Source organism: Prionailurus bengalensis, chromosome A2 (genome assembly GCF_016509475.1).
Source record: "Prionailurus bengalensis isolate Pbe53 chromosome A2, Fcat_Pben_1.1_paternal_pri, whole genome shotgun sequence".
NCBI classification, from domain to species: domain Eukaryota; kingdom Metazoa; phylum Chordata; class Mammalia; order Carnivora; family Felidae; genus Prionailurus; species Prionailurus bengalensis.
In genome coordinates, this window is record NC_057348.1 from 21,133,854 (window position 1) to 21,155,797 (window position 21,944).

The window sequence follows — 21,944 nt, forward strand, 5'->3', positions numbered from 1 at the left end:
TGAGCCTCCCAGGCACTCCTCTCCAGGGCTTTCTAAGTATATATTACCTGTAAATAGAGTTTTGCTTTTTCTTCTCCAGTTCTTATTCCTCTAATCACTTTCTCTTGTTTAATTGCATTTTCTAATACTTCCAGTACAATATTGAATAGAAGCGGAGATGGGTAGGCATCCCTACCTGTTCCTAATATTAGTGGAGGTACCTCTAGTAAGTTTCCCCCTTAAGAAAATTCTAACTTTAGGGGTGCCTGGGTGGCTCAGTCAGTTAAGCCTCTGACTTTGGCTCAGGTCATAACCTGTCAGTTTGTGAGTTCAAGACTTGCATTGGGCTTTCTGCTCTCAGCGCAGAGCCTGCTTTGGATCCTCTGTCTCTCTCTGTCTTGGTCTCTCTCTGTCTCTGTCCCTGCCCTGCTCTCATTCTCTCTCTCTCTCAAAAAATAAACATTAAAATAAAAGAAAAAAAAGAAAATGCTAGCTTTGGGACTTTATTTAATGTATCCATTGAAACTTCTATTTTCTTAAGTGTTGATTTATCACAGCCTTTAAAAGTACCTATGGAGAGGGATGCCTGGGTGGCTCAGTTGGTTAAGTGTCTGACTTCGGCTCAGGTCATAATCTCATTGTTCATGGGTTTAAGCCCTGCATCGGACTCTGTGCTGACAGCTCGGAGCCTGGAGCCTGCTTCAGATTCTGTGTCTCTCTCTTCCCCTCCCCTGTTCATGCTCTGTCTCTGTCTCTGTCTCTCTCTCTCTAAAAAAAAAAAAAATGTATATATATATATATATATATATATGTAATAATAAAGTATTTATGGAGATAATCATATAATTTTTCTCCTTAGATCTATTAACATTGTATATTATATTAATTGATTTCCTAATATTGAAACAATCTTGTATTCCTTTAATAAATCCCATCTGGCCATGGCGTATCATTTTTTTAAAATATGGTATTGTTGGGTTCTATTGGTTAGCATGCTTTCTAGAACTTTTACATTGATGGAAGGGATGTTGGCCTATAATTTTTTTCATACTGTCTCTATCAGGTTTGAAGCAACTAAAAATGGGAGGATAAAGGAATGAGGAAAGTAGATTGAAGTCAAGATTGTTATAAAGGAACATGAAGGGAGTTGAAGGATACCATTAAAACTTGACAAAACAGATATTAACAAGTTAAATTAGAAAGCAGGGGGTTTGGGGCTTGCTTCATAAAGAATATTGATGTTTTCCTTCATTTTCCATACTCTGGAGCAATTTTTGGTGTATTGAGGCTATCTGGTTATTCCCTTCTGCAATCATTTGGACATAATGTTTTTGGTGGGATAGTTCTCTAGTAGGAATTGGTCTATTTAAGCTTATATTCCCAATTTGGGGGTCAGTTTTGGCATACTTTCTTCGTCTAAAAAAATCATCCATGTTTTCTAGGTTTTAAAATGCATTTGCATAGAATTTTGCAAAGTGGTCTCATGATTTAACAATTTTTTTGTTTCAATGTTGACTTCCCCTTATCACCTCCTTTTTTTTTTCTTTTCACATTTTATTTAAATTCTAGTTAGTTAACATGCTGTCACTTCTGATTGTGTAGGGTTATGCTCTCTCCCTTTCTTTGCTTTATTGAGTTACTTAGTGATTTGTTTGGTGTGTTAATTTTTTAAAAATAGGAATTTGATTTATTAACTTGACTGTTTTCTACATCTACCTCATTAATTTCTACTTTTATTATTTCCTTTCTTGTCCCTTGCTTTGGCTTGTATTTTGTATTTTGTTATGTTTATAATGTGTGTGTGTGTGTGTGTGTGTGTGTGTGTGTGCACATGCACTAGAAATTTAATTCACTTATTTACATTCTTGCTTATAAATGTGTTTATAAATGTGTCTAATGAACTTTCTTCTGATAAATGCTTAAAAAATAGTCCACAGATTCTGATATGTAGTATTTCATTTTTTTAATTCCAAAAATTTAGTTTGTATTTCCCATTTCATTACATAATTGTCTAGGGGCACCTGGGTGGCTCAATCAGTTAGGCATCTGACTTTGGCTCGGGTCATGATCTTGCAGTTTGTGGGTTCAAGCCTCGCTCTCTGCTGTCAGCACAGAGTCCACTTCAGATCCTCTGTCCCTCTCTGCCCCTGCCCCACTCCCTCTTCCTCTCTGTCTCTCTCTCAAAAATAAATAAACATTAAAAAAAAAAGAATTGTTTAAAATTGTTTAACAGGTTTCACAATTTTGCATGTGGAAAGGACTTGTTAAACTTTGTTAATAATTTTTACTTTAATTGCATTGAGATCAGGGAGTGTTATTTATAATATTTCTACTCTACAGAACTTGCTGGTGTTTTCTCTGTGACCTAATATATAGTCAGTTTTTTGCTGAATGTTCCATTTGCATGTGAGAAGAGGTGTATCCCTCTAGTTAGGGTATAAGAGTTTTTATATATACATATATGCCAGAAAATCTATCTTATTGATTATGTTATTTATGTCTTCTGTATCTTTACTTATTTTTGCCCACAGAGAGTAGTGTGTTACACTATCATTATTAATTGTGGCTTTTAGCATTAAAAAATGTCCTTGAAGACTGTGCCTGGGTGGCTCAGTCAGTTGAGCATCTGACTCTTGGTTTTGGCTCAAGTCATGATCTCACAGTTTGTGAGTTCTAGCTCCGTGTCATCAGGCTCCGTGCTGGCAGTGCAGAGCCTGCTTGAGATTCTCTCCCTGCCCCTCTCCTGCTTGCACACGTGCTCTCTCTCTCTCTCAAAATAAATAAATAAACTTAAAAAAAAAGTGTCCTTGATCAGGTAAAATGCTTTTTGATCAGAATTTTACTTTGTTTGATATCAGAATTGTAACCTGATTTTTTGTTATTTCCATTTTTCTGATACATTTTTTCCCAGCTCTCTGTTTTTAGCCTTTCTGAGTTAGTTGTTTTACATAGGTCTCTTGCTATTAGCATATAGTCAGATCTTACTTTGTGAGTGAGATTAAAAATCTTTTTCTTGTAATAAGTGAGTTAAGCAGGTTCACATTTATTTATAGAGCTGGTATGTTTGATCTCAGTTCTGTATTTCCTTCTTTGCATGATGTACTTTCTTTGTTCTTTCACTTTTTAAATTTCTTTCGGTATTTGGGAATATTTTTGCCTTATTTGAGTGCTTTCTTTTGTATTAAACCTTTTATAGTGCCTCGAATCCCCTGCTTTCTTATTTAACTAGTTAATATCTGTTTTGTCAGGTTTCAATGGTATCCTTCGACTCCCTTCATGTTCCTTTGTAACAATCTTGACTTTAATCTACTTTCCTCATTCCTTTCTCCTCCCATTTTTAGTTGCTTTTTTCTCCTTATTATTTAATATGATATTCTTCCACTCTCATACTTATCTTTGTTTTGTTTTTATTTTTAAAAATAAAATTGATTGATTGATCGATTGATTGTAGGCTCTTTGCCCAATGTGGGGCTCAAGCTCACAGCTTGCTCTATGGACTGAGACAGCCAGCAGCTCTTATCTCTGTTTTAGTCTTAAATCTACAATTAAGTGGATTAAGTGTATCAACCTTTTCTTCTGAAATTTCTCCCATTATCCAGTAGCGGAGGGTAAGGGGGGTGGGGGGTCAATCCTCTTTTTTATATCCTTCTAGGTTCTTGGCTGGGACTCTGTAATACAAGACAGGTTAGCAAAAGAAGAGCTTGCAAATTTACATGTTTCCCTTAACATGGGAGCCTTCTTAAATGCAGACCCGAGGAGGTTAAACCTACACTAGGTTTGATGAAAAGCGAAAAGTTGTGGGGATAGTGGCAAGACAAAAAGATATGAGCTAAGCGTAGTAAACTGAGGAAAACTTAGCAAGGCCTCTTCACTGGGATTCCACTTGGCATCACTCCGTCTTGGAGCTAAGGATGTCCTGTGCTCTGGGTATAAGGAGGGCACTTCTTACATGAGGGTCTTATGACCTGCTTCCAGGGAAGGCCGTTTCTCAAACTGCTCCAGCTTAAAACATTCAAGATGCCAAGGTACCATATTTTGGTACCATATTTTGGGATAGTATGTCTTGAACCTCACCAGTCTCTTGGTTGGATGAAGCTACTTTTCTAGTAGATTCCTCATAAAGGGTTCAAGGGTATAGTGTTCCTAGAGTTCTTGCATGTTTAAAACTTGACAAACGATTGGAATAAAGTTCTTGGTTCACACTTTTATTGCTTCAGTTTTTGGGTTTTTTTTTTTTAATACTGCTCTTTTGTTGCCTTGCTTTGAATGTTGATTTTGAGAGACCCAGTGCCAGTCCCGCTCCCTTTCCCTTGAAAGTTGTTTGATTTTTTGGCTTGGAGGCCTTGGTGTTTTTTGTTTGTTTGTTTGTTTTTGTTTTTTGTTTGTTTTTTCAACAATCTTTAAAGTCTAAGCATTTTACTAGTTTACATCTCAGAGTTGATCATTCTGGGTCAATTTTCCTTAGTACAAAATAGGCCTTTTAAATACATAGATTGAGATATTCTTTATTTCTGGAAATTTCTCTTGGATTATAGTTTTAAATATTAGTTGTGTTCCTTTATCCAGTTTTTCTTTATCAGATTCCGTTATATATCTCTATCTATCTATCTTGCTTTGCTTTTTTACCTATTTCTAATTTAACCACTTTCTGTCCCTTCTAGTTCTTTTTTTTTTTTTTTTTTGGCCTTATTTTAATTTTCTTGGTTATATTCCTTTCTTCAATGTATTTTATTATTTTTTTTTACTTTATTATTTTTTTGACTTTATTCTTCCGTAGGCACCTCATAATTTTGCCTTCCTTCCAGAGATAATTTTGTTTCCTCCATCTTCTTGCTGTTTGCCCATTTCTGTGTTTTAGTTGTGAGTTTCGGATTCAAGGTATTTTTCATATGCCCACATACTTGTGTGAAGATATTTGGTTCAGTTTGAAGTGTTATGTTAGTTTTCCTTTGCTTTGTCTTTGTTTTTTCTTTGAGGGATAGGTGAGAATTTTCATCAGGTAAGGTGCTCTCTCCTTCAGTAGCTTTATGTAAATGTGGTTACTTTCACCTATTCAGTTCAGGGATTTGGGGTGATTTACAAGATTCCTAGTTCCAGGGCGCCCTCTTCTGTTAGGATAGCAAACTATTAAAAATTTTTTTAAAGTTTATTTTATTTTGAGAGAGAGAGAGAGAGAGAGAGAGAGAGAGAACAAGTGGAGGAGGGGCAGAGAGAGAGGGGGAGAGAAAGAGAGAGAGAGAGAGAGAGAGAGAGAGAGAGAGAGAATCCCAAGCAGGCTCTGCACAGTGCAGAGCCTGATGTGGGGCTGGAACCCATGAACTGTGAGATGGTGACCTGAGCCGAAGTTAAAACGCTTAACCGACTGAGTCACCCAGATGCCCCAGTTTGTCTGTTTTTTTAAGTCGATGTGTGTGTGTGTGTGTGTGTGTGTGTGTGTGTGTGTGTGTTGGAGAGAGGGCTTGTCCTCCAAGTTGTTTGTTCTCTCTTATCTTGCAAGACTCTAATTTTTTACTTTTGCTTCCTTTTCTATCACCCTTCAATCTCCAAAGTACTCCTCTTCTTGTCTTTTACTTTCCCCTTTATGTCATGATGCCTTTCAAAGAATGTTATCTTGGGGGCACCTGGGTGGTTTAGTTGGTTAAGCCTCTGACTCTCGATTTTGGCTCAAGTCACGACCTCAGGATTCTTGGGATCGAGCCCCATGTCAGGTTGTGCGCTGTCATTCGGGTTGTGCGCTGACAGCGCAGACTGCTTGTCTCTGCCCCTCTCCCCGCCTCAAAATAAATAAAGAAACTTTAAAAGAAAAATGTTACCTTGAATGCAAGCACAGAGGCCCCTTCCTTGTCCTAAGTGCTCTGCTTCTCCAGAACTCGGTCAGTGTTCTTGCAGTTGGGGTGGACTTTCTGTCTTGCTGGTAGGATCTTAGACCAAGCTTAGGGCTCCCACTGCTCCCCTCTTCTGCACAGTTTTTTTCAGACAGCCTTCGTTTTCCAGGCAGGCTGGCAGCAGGAGGGTGAGTAGTAGCTCACTGGGAACAGATGATTATTCTTCTAAAGATAATGTGAAGTTTGGGCATTTTCTTTATTCTGCTTATGCTAAAGGTGAGGGTTTAGGAAGCGTTATTTGTCCTTTTCTTTTTTCCCCCTTCTTTCTTTCTTTTTTTTTTTTTTAGAGCATGATGGGAAATTGGAATTGACGTAGCCACCATTACCTTGGTGGTCCAGAATTCCATTTCTTGAGTTTGTATCATTGGCAGTGTGTTTGGCTTTCATAACAAATATGCTGGGCTCAGATTGGCCTAGACAGTAGGAGAATCCACTGTTTTGCCTGTAACTAGGAACTGGGTGCAGGATGTGCCAGCTTAGTGTGCCGGGGCTGTCTCCAGAGTGTGCTGGCTTCATCCCCAGGCGGGATGGCAGCAGCAGTTTCAGAAGCACAAAGTCCAGAGTCCACTGAGTCCTGCCGTAGATTGGATTCCCTTGAAGCAGAGCCGGTTTGAGGGATTCTTATACAATTGATTTCTTGATGAAGTCCTCCCAGGAGACATCTCTAAGGGAGTGAAGGCCACAGGATGTAATGGAGGAAGCAGCTGGGCAGAGATGTGATTTTAGGAGAAGTACTGCCTCTGATCTCACAGGGAACTCTGGAGCATGAACAATACCCCAGAATTTGTCTTGAGGAAGATGGGACAAGGGGGCTTGATTTTACAGCTCGGCGTCAGTTGTTGATTATAACTGAGTCACATTCCCACTCCTAAGCCAATTAGCAGGTTGAGCTCCACCATGACCGGCTTAGACAGGTGAGATAACCCAGAGCTAACCCAGACTTGTCATCTTCCTCGAAGTCAAGTGAGAGAGGAGAGAGTTCTAGAGCAGCAGTCAGGTCCAATTAGGAGGAAGTGGATGTCAGGCAGGCAGCCATGTGTGTGGCAAGTGTCTCTCTTGTGCCAGGCACAGGGGCGCAGCAGTGAACACACCCCATGAAGGGCCTGCCCTCCTGGGCTCTCAGTCTGGCCAGGAAGACACACAATAAGAAAATGAGGTGATTCAGGGTTTTGATAGGTACTGTGGAGACCAGGAAAGACAAGGGAACAGAGATATCATGGAGGGGCTCCTTTACATTAGATGGTCAGAGAAGGCCTCGCTGGGGTGGTAACATTTGAGTTGAGTCCTGGAAAAAGTAAGGGGAGAACAGGATGCTGACTGAGGGAACAACAGTGAACGAATGAAAGAAATGCCCTTAGGGGGTCAGGAGCATTAGGACTGGGGAGGCACGTTGGGGGCACAAATGAGGCTGCCCTCATCCAGAGGGGGCAAGGCTCGTCTTAGATAGAAACTCTAAGCGGGGAGCCTGGGCTGGTCAGGCAGAAGTAGGAGTGGGTCAACCAGGGTGTGGCCCCAGAGGAAACAGTGTATGCAAAGGCTATGAGGTGAGAGCTCAGCGCTGCCTGTGGCTGGGGTGGGGTGACCAGAGAGGAGAACAAGGAGGGGCTGGAGCGCCTCTTGGAGCTCAGGAAGAGGTTTGGCTTTATCCTAGGATGTAGGGACCCAGGGACCCAGGGACCCAGGATGGATTTTTAGCAAGAGAAGGAGGTGCTTATACTTGAGTTTTGTGGGGAGTGGATTGGAATGGGCAGGGGTGAAAGTGAGGGGACCAGGCAGGGAGGGTGCCTTGTCGGGATGACATTGAGAAGTGAGAAGCAAAACAGGCAGACTTGAACTGATGTGATGGGGAAGAGGGGGTGGCATGAAAGAGGGAGGGGACAAGGGTGATGGAGGTTAGTGGTGGGGGGCCAGGTGGGAGGTGTGCTCATGAATCCGGAAGGGAAGCCCCAAACTCATACCCACAGGTTAACGCTAGAGGAGAGTAGGCCCCAGCCAGTCCACAGCGTGGGGGTGACAGGGTATATGGAGCCCCCTGACGTCCCTGTCCCCCCTCTCCATTGGCAGCGTTCTGGAGCACCTCAGCAATCTCTCCAGAGAAGTGAACCTGGACTATGAGCGCAGCATGAACAAAATCAACTTTGACCAGATTGTCTCCTCCAAGCCTGACATGTTCTCCTACGTGACCCTGCCTAAGAAGGAGGAGGAGAAGGTGCCCAGGCAAGGTGAGGGGCGTTGGACAAAGACCCCATGGCCACCCCCCTGGCCACAGCCCTCCTGCCCTCCCTTCACAGCACCCACTGTGCTTCTTCTCCAGCTGCCTGGAGGGCTAGGGTCGGGGTGGGGGTCAATGAAGACTCCTTTAAAAACCAGTAGTGTGAGCAGGGCTGAAGGAGCCAGGTAAATGTGTACTAGGACAGCAACTGTTGAGAAATGGATGAAAGGGCTCTGATGGTCTGACTGAGGAACATACTGCCCGCCCTTCCTCCAGTAGCAGGAGCAGGTGGCATTGCTACAGCCCCATTTGACTTGTGGCAGACTGAGTCTCAGAGTAGGACACTAGTTCCCCCAAGTCTTCCTTTCTCTGAGTTCCCTGATGCCCGTGAATTTCATTCCTGTGAAATGCCCAGGAAGCTGGGGCAGTGCATGGGCGGTGGGCACTTCAAGGGTCCTGGTGCCCACATCTCCTTCGCTTGATGCTGGGTTATGTTGCAGCATGGGTGGGAGTGAAGGGGGAGATCGTCTGTGACTCTCCTGCACTTCAAAGGGGTCAGTGACCCAGAGGGGCCTGGAGAGGATTCATTTACTCGCCCAGAGTGGGCAGCTCATTGCGAAGCTGTAGGGCCACTCTGGAAGGTCTTGGGAAAAGAGGGGTTCTGGGGACGTGGGTGTCTCTTTGGGAGGAGACGGGAGTTGCATCTCTCCATCAACACCCCTGATGTTGTCCCAGGCCAATCTGACACTGGCCCTCTACCGCCATCCCTGCAGGGCTGGTGAGTGTTCCCAAGTACCCCTTCCGGGAGCAGAAAGAGGATTTTACCTTTGTGTCCCTGCTTACACGGCCAGAGGTTATCACGGCCCTCAGCAAGGTGCGGGCTGAGTGCAATAAGGTGACTGCCATGTCCCTGTTCCACTCAAACCTCTCCAAGTACAGCCGCCTGGAAGAGTTTGAGCAGATTCAGTCACAGACCTTCTCTCAGGTGCGTGGTCATCAAGGGCATGGAGGGCTGCACACAGGCCAGAGCCTTGGAGCTGACTGGCTAGTGGTGAGGCTGTGGGCTCTTGTTCTCTTTAAAACCTAGACCTTGTGGGAGGATGGGGGGTGGTGCTCCCAGGAAGATGGCTCATCCCAGAGAAGAAAGGAAGCCCAAGGTAGTCACTTTCCAGCCAACCCTGGTGGCCTCTGAAGCAGACCCCTTGTGTTGGAAAGGAGAGCAGGAACCCCACATACCCCCTGAGAATTGGGGTGTGAGGGAAGAAGGGTACAGGCTTGTGGGGGATCATCACCAGATGGTCCAGAGAAAAGCTTCCCTTCTCTGTTTCATTCTGTGTCTCTCTTTCTCTGCTCATTTCCTGTGTCTCAGTCTCTGTCTCTTTCTTAGCTGGAGGAAAAGTCCTGTTTCTGCTCTCCCCTTTCCCCTTCCCCCAGAGCATCCCTGGTCCCCAGGGTCACAGGAGGGTGCTGGTTGGTAGGGGTGGGGGGAAATCCTTCTGTGGTCATCTGGGTCCTGGGACCGCCCCAGCACAGTGGTGCACGTAGCTGTGGGCAGCACGTTCCTGGGGCAGCCGCCTGATGCCACCCATGGCCACTCCAGGTGCAGATGTTCCTAAAGGACAGCTGGATCAGCACGCTCAAGGTGGCCATGCGTAGCAGCTTGCGTGACATGAGCAAGGGCTGGTATAACCTCTACGAAACCAACTGGGAGGTGTACCTCATGTCGAAGTTGCGCAAGCTGATGGAGCTGATCAAGTACATGCTGCAGGACACGCTGCGTTTCCTGGTGCAGGACTCACTGGCCAGCTTCTCGCAGTTCATCAGCGACGCTTGCTGCAGCGTGCTCGACTGCGCTGACGACATGGTCTGGGGCGAGGACTTCATCAACAGCCCCTACAGGTTGGGGGAGGTGCCTGGTGACCCCACTGCCACTCCTTGCTAGGCCCCAGGGGCTAGGCTGATGCAGGGTGGGGGGAGGAGGGCAGCCAAGATGAGGGTGCCCAGCACTGCCAGGTCTCAGACGGCAAGGAGAGCCTGGCCCCTGCCCTGGTGGCCAGGGAATGTCCCACCAGCTCCAGCTTGCATGTCTCTGGTGACCTTAATTTTCTCAGTCGGCAGTTACTCTTTGAGTACTTGCCATGAACCAGGTGGGGTTCTAGGGGCATAAGAGACGTATGACTCCTACTCTCATGGGGGACAGACTGCAAACAAACGAATCAGTAGCTGGTCATGGCCGATCTTGGCAGGGGGTGTGACAGACCCTGGGTGGGGCAGGGGAATTTGCCAGGGGTTCAGGGTCATCTGAATGAAGACCTGAGACCGTGAGGAAACTGGCTGCAGAGATGCTAAGGAGGGGCGCTGGTAGAGGGACCAGAGGCTGGGAGGGGGAGGAAGAACTCGGGGCAGTCGAGGAAGGAAAGGCTAGAGCTATGGCTGGAGCAGGGAGGGCCGGTCAGGATGGCATGGGAGAAGTTGCAGTGGCAGGCCAGATCACAGAGCCTCCTTGGGTCATGGTCCTGGGCTAGATTTATTCTAAGTGTGGTTAGCGGCCACCAGACGGGAGTTATAATCTGATTAAACGATGCTCTGGATTTGTGGGGACAAGTGAGGCAGAAGACAAATGAGACCAAGTCTCCTACCATTGTCTAGACGAGGGAGATGACAGGGGGGGCTGGGGTCTGAGGGCAGCAGATTTGGGGCCATGCATGGGTGGCAGTGCTACAGGCCGGGCTGCAGGAGGATGTGCAGTGGGAGGAGGGGAGGGGAGGAGATGAGCTGACTCCTGGGGTCCGCAGCTAGCACTGAGCCCTGAGGGGAGCTGGCAGGAGTCAGGGGACACAGAATGTTTGAGATGCCCATTAAAGGTCCAGGAGGGTGGTCTAGAGTGAAGCAGGGAAGCCTGGCTGGGATCTAGGCTTGAGGGTTGCTGGTGTGTGGTGGGCATCTGAAGTTAAAGATGGTGGCCTCCCAGGGAGAGCACAGGGGCCACAAGGGCCCATAGTCTGGCCGACCTGCCCTGATGACCTCAGGACCGCATGGGGGGCCCTCCATCTCCCTGGTGCCAGCGGACCTCTGGGCAAGTGGCAGAAACGGAATAGGCTTTGGTAACTAAGTTACCAGTGTTTTTCTGGTAACAGGTTTCTGGGAGGAGGGAGGAGGCACTTCTCATGCATGGAGAAGCTTGAGAGCCATCATGCTGGCAGGAAGGGCAGAGGGCTGGGTCTGCTGCTTGCAGACCTCCTCAGACCCCTGCCCACCGTCAGCCCAATCATTGTCCCACAGGCCCCGGAAGAATCCCCTATTCATTGTGGACCTGGTGCTGGATAGCTCAGGGGTGCACTATAGCACGTCACTGGAGCAGTTCGAGACATCTCTGCTCAACCTCTTCGACAAGGGCATCCTGGCCACGCACACAGTGCCCCAGCTGGAGAAGGTACAGCTGTAGCTCGAGGCCAGGGCCCCTGCTGCCCTGGCTGCTAGCGGCTACTGAGTTGCAGGCTAACCGTATTACAGTGGTTCAGCTTTCGTACGGGCCTCCCACCTGGCCGGCAGTGTGCTCAGCCCTTTAATTCTTGAATGGCTCACTTACTCCTCACTACAAGCTGCCCTGAGAACCATTAGCATCTCCATTTTGTTGTGAGACTTGGAGAGGTCTAGCATAAGGGCACAAAGCGCCTAAGTGTCAAACCTACTGTTCAAACCGGGCTCACTCACCCACCCCTGTCACAGCCGTTCTCGCCCAGATTCCACCCTCTTTATCCCACCCAGCTCCTGGCCTCTCTCTTCAGCTAAGATGTGGGTGCAGACTGACCTCCACAGGCAGGACCCCTTGTCAGAAGTCCCTACTCATCACCACACCTATGTACATCCCACTGCTCCGGGCCCAAGAGCTTCTGGAACTTCGGCCCCCTCTTGTCTCCCCTGCTGGTTAGCCAAAGCCATTGGTGACCTGGTGGCCCTGTCTGCTCCTTTCCTGGGCACTGGACCGAGTCAGGCCCAGGTAGAGGAAGACGCTACCCTTTGGTCGGGCTCATGAGGCTTCCAGCCCTATATTAGTCCACAGCCTGCTCTCAGAGACACCACAGCAAACCCTTTCCCTGACCCCCACCACGCTGTCTGTGATTGGCTGCACTGCTGCCCATTCTGGCTTCGGGTCTCATCTCCAATCCCTCTGCCCACCTGCCTGCCCCATGGCTCACCCCCTGCCTTTGGCTCCACAGCTGGTGATGGAGGACATCTTTATCAGCGGCGACCCCCTGCTGGAGTCCGTGGGGCTCCACGAGCCACTGGTGGAGGAGCTGCGGGCCGTCATTGCCAATGCTGTGCGCAAGGCCATGATCCCACTGCAGGCCTATGCCAGGGAATACCAAAAATATCTGGAGCTGAATAACAATGACATTACCACCTTCCTCAAGTACGTGTATGCATCTGAGGGTGTCTGTGTGTCGGTGTGACACCGGGCCACCCACTTACCACCCTCTGCCCCTCGTGTGTGCCCACTGTCCACAGGGCCTACCAGACACAGTGCCCATCAGCCGAGGAGGTACGGGAAGTGGTGCTTACCCACCTGCGGGAGAAAGAGATCCTGGACAGCTCGCTGCCCAGCAGTATCGTCATTGGGCCCTTCTACGTCAACGTTGACAATGTCAAGCAGAGCCTGTCCAAGAAGCGCAAGGCCTTGGCCACTTCCATGTTGGACATCCTGGCCAAGAACCTGCACAAGGAGGTGGATAATGTAAGTGCCCAGCCACCTGGCCCTGGTGACTGCAACAGCACATGCACTCTTGCATACAGGGTGAGCTCCCAGGAACAAGGTGTCCCTAGGCAGGGCCAGGGTGTCTGCAGATGCCCAGGCTGATGGGAGGATCTGGAAGTCACCCTGCCTTGACCCTGTCTGTGGGGAGGCATCCCATATGGAAGGTCTCAGGGAATGGGTACTATTAGCTCTCTCCATAGACCTGGAAAGACCTGGGAACCCCTCCCAAAGACGGGCCATTTCAGGGAACTGAGGGCATGCAAGTGCAGGCCTCAGGAGTCCCATGCATGTGTTCACTGGACACAGGAGGCTGGGGGGGGGGGGGACCTTGGCTCCCCAGCGAGTCAGCTGCAGGGTATGGCGGGGTGGCGGCAGTTACCTGTTGGGAGACACGGGGGTCCAGGAAGGAGGAGCAGGCCCCAGGAATGGCCAGGGAGGGTGCATGGCCTCCCTAGCCACTCCTCTCACCGCCAGGTCTGTGAGGAGTTTCGCAGCATCAGCCGCAAGATCTATGAGAAGCCCAACAGCATCGAGGAGCTAGCTGAGCTTCGCGAGTGGATGAAGGGCATCCCTGAGAAGCTGGTGGGGCTAGAGGTGAGGCCTGTGTAGGAGGGACCAGAGGCTGGTGTCTGGGAGCTCGGAGATCAGGAGCCGGGAGGCCAGAGGTGAGGTAGACCCAGAAGATGGAGGTTTGGAGGGTTATGAGGCTGGATGCATGGTGGACATTCAGAGCCATGCTGTCTGGGAGGCCAGACAGAAGGTATGGGTTGGGGACTGGGTTGGGGCTCCCCAACTCCAGGCCTCGCCTCTCTGGAAGAGAGCAGCCTTTCTTTAGCACTTGACCACTTTGGGGTCCCACACACGCAGTTCTCATTACCACCTGTCCATGCAGGAGCGGATTGTGAAGGTCATGGACGACTACCAGGTCATGGATGAATTCCTTTACAACCTCAGCACAGAAGACTTCAATGACAAGTGAGTGGGAGCTTGGCTCCCATCCCAGAGGGTAGGGAAAGAGGTGTGGAGACGCATGGCTCTCAAATATCCCTGAGGCCACAGGCTGTGTGGTTATACCAGAAATGCCTGCCAAGTTGTCAGAGACCATGGCTCCACATGGGCCAGGGCCAGGGCCAGGTGGCCAATGGGGCAGAAGGAAATCATTTGAGCCTCTTGGCCTAGGGACCCTGCTGCCCCCTCACCCTGTCTCCATTCTCTATACCATTGTCAGCCTGACACACACATGTTCACATGGGCCTAGGATCCCCTTGTTTGTGGTAGGGACCCTTTGGGATCCTTGGGAGCACTGAGTGAAGACAAAGTCAGACCGGTGGTCAGTCCCTGGGGAGGAATGCTTGTCTCCACCCAACTCAAGAGCCTTGTGGGAGATGGCTTTAGGTTGGAGTTTTACTCCCAGAAACCCCTTGTCTGCCCTGCCTCACAGACTGGGGGTGCCTTCAGAATGTCAGGGCCTGGGAAAGGTTGGCACTATCTCCTGGGAACCCTGCCAAGAGCCCCAAGCATCAACCCTCCAGGGCATCCTGGTGCCCAGGGTGGGCTTCCCGCAAGGTCAGCATTGCTAGGCCAGATTTAGGCAGAATCCTCGAATCCTACAGGGCCCCCACATCAGCCAGGCAAAGGGAATTGGTCTGATATGAAGGAAGTTAGCCTGGTGGCCCTGGTTGGTCACCAAGGAAATAGAGACTAAAGACTGTTGCTTTGTCTCATGGGAGGTAAGGCCCCTCCAGACCCTAGAATGTAAGAGGGAAACTCAGCATCGCCTCTCTCGTTTCCAGCCCCATTCTCCCTCTTGCCCCATCACTGCACTGGGCACCTTGGACCTGCATCTCCCTGGATGCTGAGCATAGCTCCCAGACCACAGTCACAGGGCAGGGACTGCCTCCCCTGCCAGGCAGGCCTGCCCCCAACCCTGATGGTGGCAATGGCTGCCTCCAGCTCACTTCTACTTCCTGGCTGCCTGGCCCTGGCTGGCTCCAGCGGCTGCCTGGATTCCCCCATTCTCCCCTTAACCCTGGGTGTCCCTGTCTGGCCTGGTCACCCTATGATTTCAGCTGTGACCTTCCCCCCCATCTCCATCCCTGCACCATCCAGATGGGCTGCCAGCAACTGGCCTTCTAAGATCCTTGGGCAGATAGAGGTGGTGCAGCAGCAGCATATAGAAGATGAGGAGAAGTTCCGCAAAATCCAGATCATGGATCAGAACAACTTCCAGGAGAAGCTGGAAGGGCTGCAGGTGGGGCCAGTTGAGGGGTCTTCTAGGACTCGCTCCCCACCGCACATGTGCTCCGGGCCCAGGCCTGGCTTTATGTATGCAGGAGGGGCTATGGCAATGTTTTGTGGATGAACTGGTGGGTGGATGAAAGAACGGCTGAAAGAATGAACTGAAAGGCTGGATGGGTGCTTAGGCAGCAAGGTCCAGAGAATTCAAGGTTGCAAAGAGCCCCAGCTCTTCTGTTGTGTCCTCTGAGCCCCGGGCGGCAATGGGCACAGTGTTCAGGGTTCTGGGTCTCCCTCTGACCTTGCCGTGTTACCCTGGGGCGGTTAGCCTGCCTGTGATGGGCCAGGAAGCTGTTCACTCCAGGAGAAGAAAGTGCCCCCAGAACTGGGAAGTGTTGACGCCTAGGAACTTCGGACCTCTGTGTGTGTGTGTTGGGGGGGACGCATGCACATGGTTGGGGCCCCAGAGGCCTCTGACCCCAGCTCCTCGGCCCACAGCTGGTGGTAGCTGGCTTCACCACACATGTGGAGATTGCACGAGCACACGAGATTGCCAACGAGGTGCGGCGGGTCAAAAAGCAGCTGAAGGATTGCCAGCAGCTAGCGATGCTGTACAACAACCGCGAGCGCATCTTCGGCTTGCCCATCACCAATGTAGGACTCCTGTGGCACTCCAGCCAGCAGCCCCCAGGGCTCAAGGAAGAGCCCACAGCGTCTGTGGCCGTATCTGAACCCAGCTGGGCCCTGGGTGGCAGGGCCCTGACATTTGGGGGGTGGGGCTGAGCAGGTTGCAGAGAGGGAATAGCTCAGCCCTGGCCCTCAGGGCAAGGGGACAGTTGGAACCAGGCAGGAGGTTTTGCTGAGCCACTCAGAGCCCAGAACCTGTGCGCATCAGGAAGAGGGGAGGCCAGGCCAAGGCTCATGGGGACAGGATCAGGGACAGCAGCTAGGAGTAAGGAGGGGGAGGGGACCTGGCCCAAGTTTGGACAGAGACCGGGAAGCACCCCAAGACAGCCTTGGTTCGTCTGCCCCTGTAGTACGACAAGCTCTCCAGGATGGTGAAGGAGTTCCAGCCCTTCCTGGATCTCTGGACCACAGCCTCTGACTGGCTGCGCTGGTCTGAGAGCTGGATGAATGACCCCCTGTCAGCCATCGACTCTGAGCAGCTGGAGAAGAATGTCATCGAGTCCTTTAAGACCATGCACAAGTGCGTGAAGCAGTTCAAGGACATCCCAGGTAGGCAGCCAAGCCGGCCTGTCCCCTCTTTCCCTGCCTGTGCTGGCTGTTTGTCACACCTGCCTGTTCTGCCTGGCAGCCTGCCAGGAAGTGGCCTTAGACATCAGGGCCCGCATCGAGGAGTTCAAGCCATACATCCCACTGATCCAGGGGCTACGCAACCCTGGCATGCGGAACCGGCACTGGGAGGTGCTGTCCAATGAGATCAAGATTAATGTCAGGCCCAAGGCCAACCTGACCTTCGCCCGCTGCCTCGAGATGAACCTGCAGGACCACATCGAGAGCATCAGCAAGGTGGCAGAGGTGGCTGGCAAGGAATACGCCATTGAGCAGGTGGGTGGCCACCAGCAGGCCCTGCCTGAAGGCACAGGAGTTTGACAGTACTGGGCCCCATCCCTGGGGTCATTCACTAGGCTCAGGGGTTGAGGTGCATTCTATTTGGTGAGCAATCATGTACATAAAGTGCTTGGTGCGTTGTTATTACTCATTTACTCCTCTCGAATACTTCTTGGCCCAGGAAAGAGCTGATAACAGATGGGTAAATTAAGGCTCAGAAAGGTTCAGCACCTGTCCAGGGTGACATAGCCAGTAAGGGCTAGAACTGGGACCAGAACTTCTTAGTTTCCTCCCAATACATGCGGCACGTGTGTGCATACCAGCTGGCCTTAAATTCGGACTAGGGCCCATGGGGGATTTGTTAACCAGACAAGCAGAGAATATTTACCAGAGGGCCACGATCAAGGCTGGACAGAGCCTGCTCTTCCCTGCCCAGTGCTGGTCATGCGGCATGTGGGCCAGCTCCTTCCTGGGACCCAGCTTCGACTCGCCCCCCACCCCAGGCACTGGACAAGATGGAGAAGGAGTGGTCGACCATCCTGTTCAATGTGCTGCCCTACAAGGAGACGGAGACCTACATCCTCAAGAGCCCAGACGAGGCCTCACAGCTGCTTGATGACCACATTGTCATGACCCAGAGCATGTCCTTCTCACCCTACAAGAAGCCCTTCGAGCAGCGCATCAACTCCTGGGAGAACAAGTTGAAGCTGACCCAGGTTGGCTCTCCCTGTCCTCACTCACCCCTCCCAGCCCTCACAGAGGCAGCCCTTTATGGCGTCTGGGTGGGACTTGAAGCGGCAGAGTGCCTTGCCCAGGTTTGCCCTACTCCTAGAGCTCTGACAGGCTTCTCTCATTCAGAGAACAACTAGTATGAGGCTGTCCATCTCTGAGGTTCAGCTGCCAGAGAAGGCAATTCAGGATGTGAGGGTAGGGCTAGTGTTTGGTCTGCTACTATGGCTGGGGAGAGGCTCGGGAGGCATCTGGTCTTGGGGCTAGCACCTTCAGTCTCAAAACTTTCTGGGCTGGATGCCACAAGGCCCTGAGGCTCCTCAGTGCCCTCTCTTCTCTGCCCTGAGCCTCCCATTTCCATTTCATTTGGAGCTGGCTCAGAGGGAGGGGGCACTGGGGACTGCCCCTCTCCGGGGTTCTCAAGGCCAAGGCAAGAGCTGTCTGCAGAGCCTTGGAGGACTGTCCTGGGGCTAGGCCTACTGGTATGATTCTTACAGTTCCTTACCTGGGACCTTCCTGGGAGCTGTTCAGAAATCTCCAGTGAAGGCCAGGAGTCAAGTGAGGAGGTCTTGTCCGTGTGCTCCTTGGATCACTCAGAGATGCCCAAGTTCGTCGGCATTGTCCCTGGGTCTCCCTGGGTCACACTGTCCCCTCCACCTGAAGTTTCATCCCTTCCTGCCGTCCCCTCCAAGGCTCAGCATCCGGCAGCCCTCACTGACTCCCCCACAACCACCTGTTATATGGCCCCTGGTAGCTCTTACAGAGCCCATCACACTTGCTGGGCCCTTGGTGATTCAGAGGCAGAACTAGCTGTTTCATGGACCATGGACACCTCTAGTGCAAGGACCATATCCTGTCTTCCTCTGTTTCTCACATGGGTGTGGCACAGGCCCAGCACAGAATGGCTGAAACACACACGTCTCTTGAGGAAAGGAATGAATGAATGAATGGAGGAATTTGCACTGATAGGAAAAGAGATAAATCCTTAAAGAAGGATTTGGAGGTAGAAGTAGAAAGTGGCTTGTTTTGAAGGTGTCTTACTCTTGGACTCATGTTTCAGAGAGTATTTTATGGATCTCATGCTCAGGTCTCAAGACACCTCAGAGAATCCTGGGGTCATAAATCCAAAAGTCCTTCTGGGAAAGGAGACTGGTCTGACATTCCATGTGTTGGACTCTTCCCTCTGTTACTTCAGGGTTTACTGGTGTGAGTGTGTTTCTCTCGTAGGGAAGAGAGAAGGCCCCCCTGTTGGAGGCTTGGGTGTCCTGTGGGGCACTTTGACTTTATCTGGAGGGGAGGGCCTCTGTGCAACCTTTGTTCCCTGAGGTCCCATGACTGGCAGTGTCATCTAGAGATTCACCTGTGGATGCTGGCTCTGGTGTCCAGTGGTCTGCTGAGCATTCTGGTGGGGTGAAATCTCTTGGTCATGGAGGACAGGACCCAACTGAGACCCCAGGCCCTGACAGTCCATGCCCTGTCCAGGAGGTGCTGGAGGAGTGGCTGAACTGTCAACGGTCCTGGCTCTACTTGGAGCCCATCTTCAACTCTGAGGACATCAATCGGCAGTTGCCTGTGGAGAGCAAGCGCTACCAGACAATGGAGCGGATCTGGAGGAAGATCATGAAGAATGCCTACGAGAACCGGGAGGCGAGCTCACATGGGGATAGGAGGGGGCAGCTGGGACCACTGAGGGCCCTGGTCACATTGTTGGGAGCCTCCTGGTCTCTTCTCTCCCTGAACAAGTAAGACTGAAGGACAAATCCCAAGTCCTGTGTCTCTCTGATTGGACTCCCCAGTCTCAAGACATACTCCTCAGAAACACAACAGTTGGTTTTCTTCTTGCAGATTTGCAGTCTACATTAGCATTTTAAAGTCTCTGACAAGTCCTGCAACAAATCAAACTCCTTGGCTTTGTTTAACCCTAATGTTTTTGACTATAGACTTTTTTTCTGTGGATTGACAGGGGTGATGAATGTGGGCCCTGGCTCAGGGCCGTTTTCCTGCCCTCTTTCCTTTCCAGTTCCTATTGGTGGTCTCTGGCCAGCATGCATGCCCTCTGAGCCCACCTTGCTGTGTCCCAGTTTGACCATGCTAACTTTTTTTTTTTTAATTTTTAAACATTTATTCATTTTTGAGAGATAGAGACAGAGTGTGAGCCAGGGAGGGCAGAGAGGAGACACAGAATCCAAAGCAGGCTCCAGGCTCTGAGCTGTCAGCACAGCGCCGGACATGGGGCTGTAACTCACAAACCACGAGACCATGACCTGAGCCGAAGTAGAACGCTTAACCGACTGAGCCACCCAGGTGCCCTCTGACCATGCTCGCTTCTACTTTCTCTCTGGCCCGGGCCATGCAGGTGATCAACGTGTGCTCTGACCAGAGGCTGCTGGACAGTCTGCGGGACTGCAACAAGCTGCTGGATATGGTGCAGAAGGGCCTCAGCGAGTACTTGGAGACCAAGCGGGGCGCCTTCCCCAGGTGGGCACCACCTGGCCCGTGTCCACTCAGGCAGTATCTGCCCACGAGGCTGGGGCACAGAGGCTGCCTAACCCGCTCCCTCACCCTGTTCCCCTGGCAGATTCTACTTCCTGTCAGATGACGAATTACTTGAGATTTTGTCCCAGACGAAGGACCCCACGGCCGTGCAGCCCCATCTGCGCAAGTGTTTTGAGAACATTGCCCGGGTGGGTAACTGGGCCTGGGGCTCAGGCCTTGGAGTTCTGGGGCACCTTCCCAAGGAGGACAGCTCTTCTCTGGCCCCAAATCCTTTTAGCAGGAAATGAGGTGATGAGTGCGATTCCTGGCCTTTGGAGACAGCTGGGGCCTGTGGGAGGAAGGGCAGCTGTAGAACCCCCAGCTCAGGGGAGTTCTGTCCCTCTAGTACACTGAGGTGCTGGCTGGGCCAAGAGACCCAGGAAGCCGAGGCTCCTGAATCACCTCATCTCATCTGTGTCTCCAAGGGAGGTCACACAAGCCTGTGCGAAAGGGGGACACACAGCACAGGCTCCGCCTCCTTCCCCAAGTGGGCTGGGCCGCAGCTGGGGACAAGGCAGGCCCATCCCGCACACATGCAGTTGAGGGAGTGGGTGGAGGGGGCAGGGCCAGCCCACCCGGCACACAGTGGGTAAGGCCTCTCTTGCCCCGCCCCTGCCCACAGCTGCTGTTTCAGGAGGACCTGGAGATCACACACATGTACTCAGCAGAGGGTGAAGAGGTAAAGCTGTCCTTCTCCATCTACCCATCCAGCAACGTGGAGGACTGGCTGCGGGAGGTGGAGCGCAGCATGAAGGCCAGCGTGCGGGACATCATCGAGAGGGCCATCAAGGCCTACCCCACAGTGAGCAGTGCCTCCCATGCCGACACAGCCTCTGTGCCCCCCTGCTCCATCATGGGGCTGCCTGCCTGCCGGCCGGCCTCATCCTCAAGCTCTGCCTTGACCACTGCTGCTCGCAGGAGCAGGAGCCAGGGGCTCTCTGGGGGCAGGCAGTCCTTGAGGTTACTGGAGGAGGAGTCTGAAAACGCTCCCAAAATGAGACATGCCCCTGATAATAACCAACCACTGTGGTTGTGTTTCAGGCACTCACTGTGAGCCTGGCCTGGCTGGGGCCCTCCCGCATATTATCTCCCTCAGTCCATGGTCGGCAGCTCGCCTAGGTGTTAAGCCTTATCGTATAGAGTCAGTTCAGAGCCGTTCTCTGCCCAAAGGCATGTGATTTGAAAGTGACAGTCAGGATCTGAACGCAGGACTGTGTGTTCCCTGAACCTAGGCTCCCACCCCTCAACTGCAAGGTCTCCTCTGCTGAGGAAATGATGACTCTGCCCAAATGACTCTGCCAGGAGGCCTAGAGCTTAATGGCTTCTCTGCTTCTGAGGCAGAATTAACTACTTGGGCCTAGAAGCACAGATGAAGTTGAAGCGAACAAGAGGATGCAGGGTTGGGGCTGACAGCCGCCTGGGTCAGCCCTGCCTATGTTATCTTTCTAGATGCCCAGGACCCAATGGGTTCTAAACTGGCCTGGCCAGGTGACCATCGCTGGATGCCAGACCTACTGGACCATGGAGGTGGCAGAGGCCCTGGAGGCCGGTAATCTCAGTAACAAGCTGTTCCCCCGGCTTGCTCAGCAGGTGGGAGATCACTATCTGCTCCCCCCCCGCCCCCCCGTGCACCCCTTACCCTGGGAGAACCCAGTCCCTCGAGGACGTTTTCCTATATTGATCCTGTAAGGGGCCTGGAGTGAGATCTAAAGAGCAATAGGCCAGACACCTCCAGAGATGAGTGTCTCAGAACCAGCCACTGGTGGGAGAGACTGGAGGTCTGAGGAGAGTTCTGAGCCCAAGCAAGTGCCCTTCTCCTGATGGTCAGTGAGAGAGTCACACACCTGGGGCCTTCTTGCACTGTGCCGAGGGCTCTCCTTAGTCTGTACACCGGCTCCTCACCACACCCCTTCCTCAAGCCCCTTGCCAGGCTCCACCAGCTGGCCCTCAGAGGCTCACATGACACTGTATGCTGCAGGGAGGCAGATGCCATGCATGTGCCTCTGCTTTTATCTGCTCTCCTGCCAGACTTCCCAGGTGG

The 21,944-nt window shown here is 51.2% G+C and overlaps 1 protein-coding gene across 1 annotated transcript in view; it reads left to right on the forward strand.

Annotated features, from left to right (window-relative positions):
• The window catches only part of DNAH1 (dynein axonemal heavy chain 1), a 76,264-nt gene that overhangs the window by 18,092 nt on the left and 36,228 nt on the right, over positions 1–21,944 (forward strand). The window contains exons 9-26 of the mRNA XM_043587516.1: positions 7,929–8,086; positions 8,850–9,061; positions 9,677–9,975; positions 11,359–11,509; positions 12,297–12,490; positions 12,586–12,811; positions 13,307–13,426; positions 13,725–13,807; positions 14,942–15,083; positions 15,566–15,721; positions 16,105–16,303; positions 16,383–16,636; positions 17,143–17,355; positions 18,851–19,015; positions 19,725–19,846; positions 19,947–20,052; positions 20,526–20,705; positions 21,353–21,493. Of these exons, the coding sequence (XP_043443451.1) occupies positions 7,929–8,086; positions 8,850–9,061; positions 9,677–9,975; positions 11,359–11,509; positions 12,297–12,490; positions 12,586–12,811; positions 13,307–13,426; positions 13,725–13,807; positions 14,942–15,083; positions 15,566–15,721; positions 16,105–16,303; positions 16,383–16,636; positions 17,143–17,355; positions 18,851–19,015; positions 19,725–19,846; positions 19,947–20,052; positions 20,526–20,705; positions 21,353–21,493 (3,121 nt within the window). The remainder of the gene's footprint in view (positions 1–7,928; positions 8,087–8,849; positions 9,062–9,676; positions 9,976–11,358; positions 11,510–12,296; positions 12,491–12,585; positions 12,812–13,306; positions 13,427–13,724; positions 13,808–14,941; positions 15,084–15,565; positions 15,722–16,104; positions 16,304–16,382; positions 16,637–17,142; positions 17,356–18,850; positions 19,016–19,724; positions 19,847–19,946; positions 20,053–20,525; positions 20,706–21,352; positions 21,494–21,944) is intronic.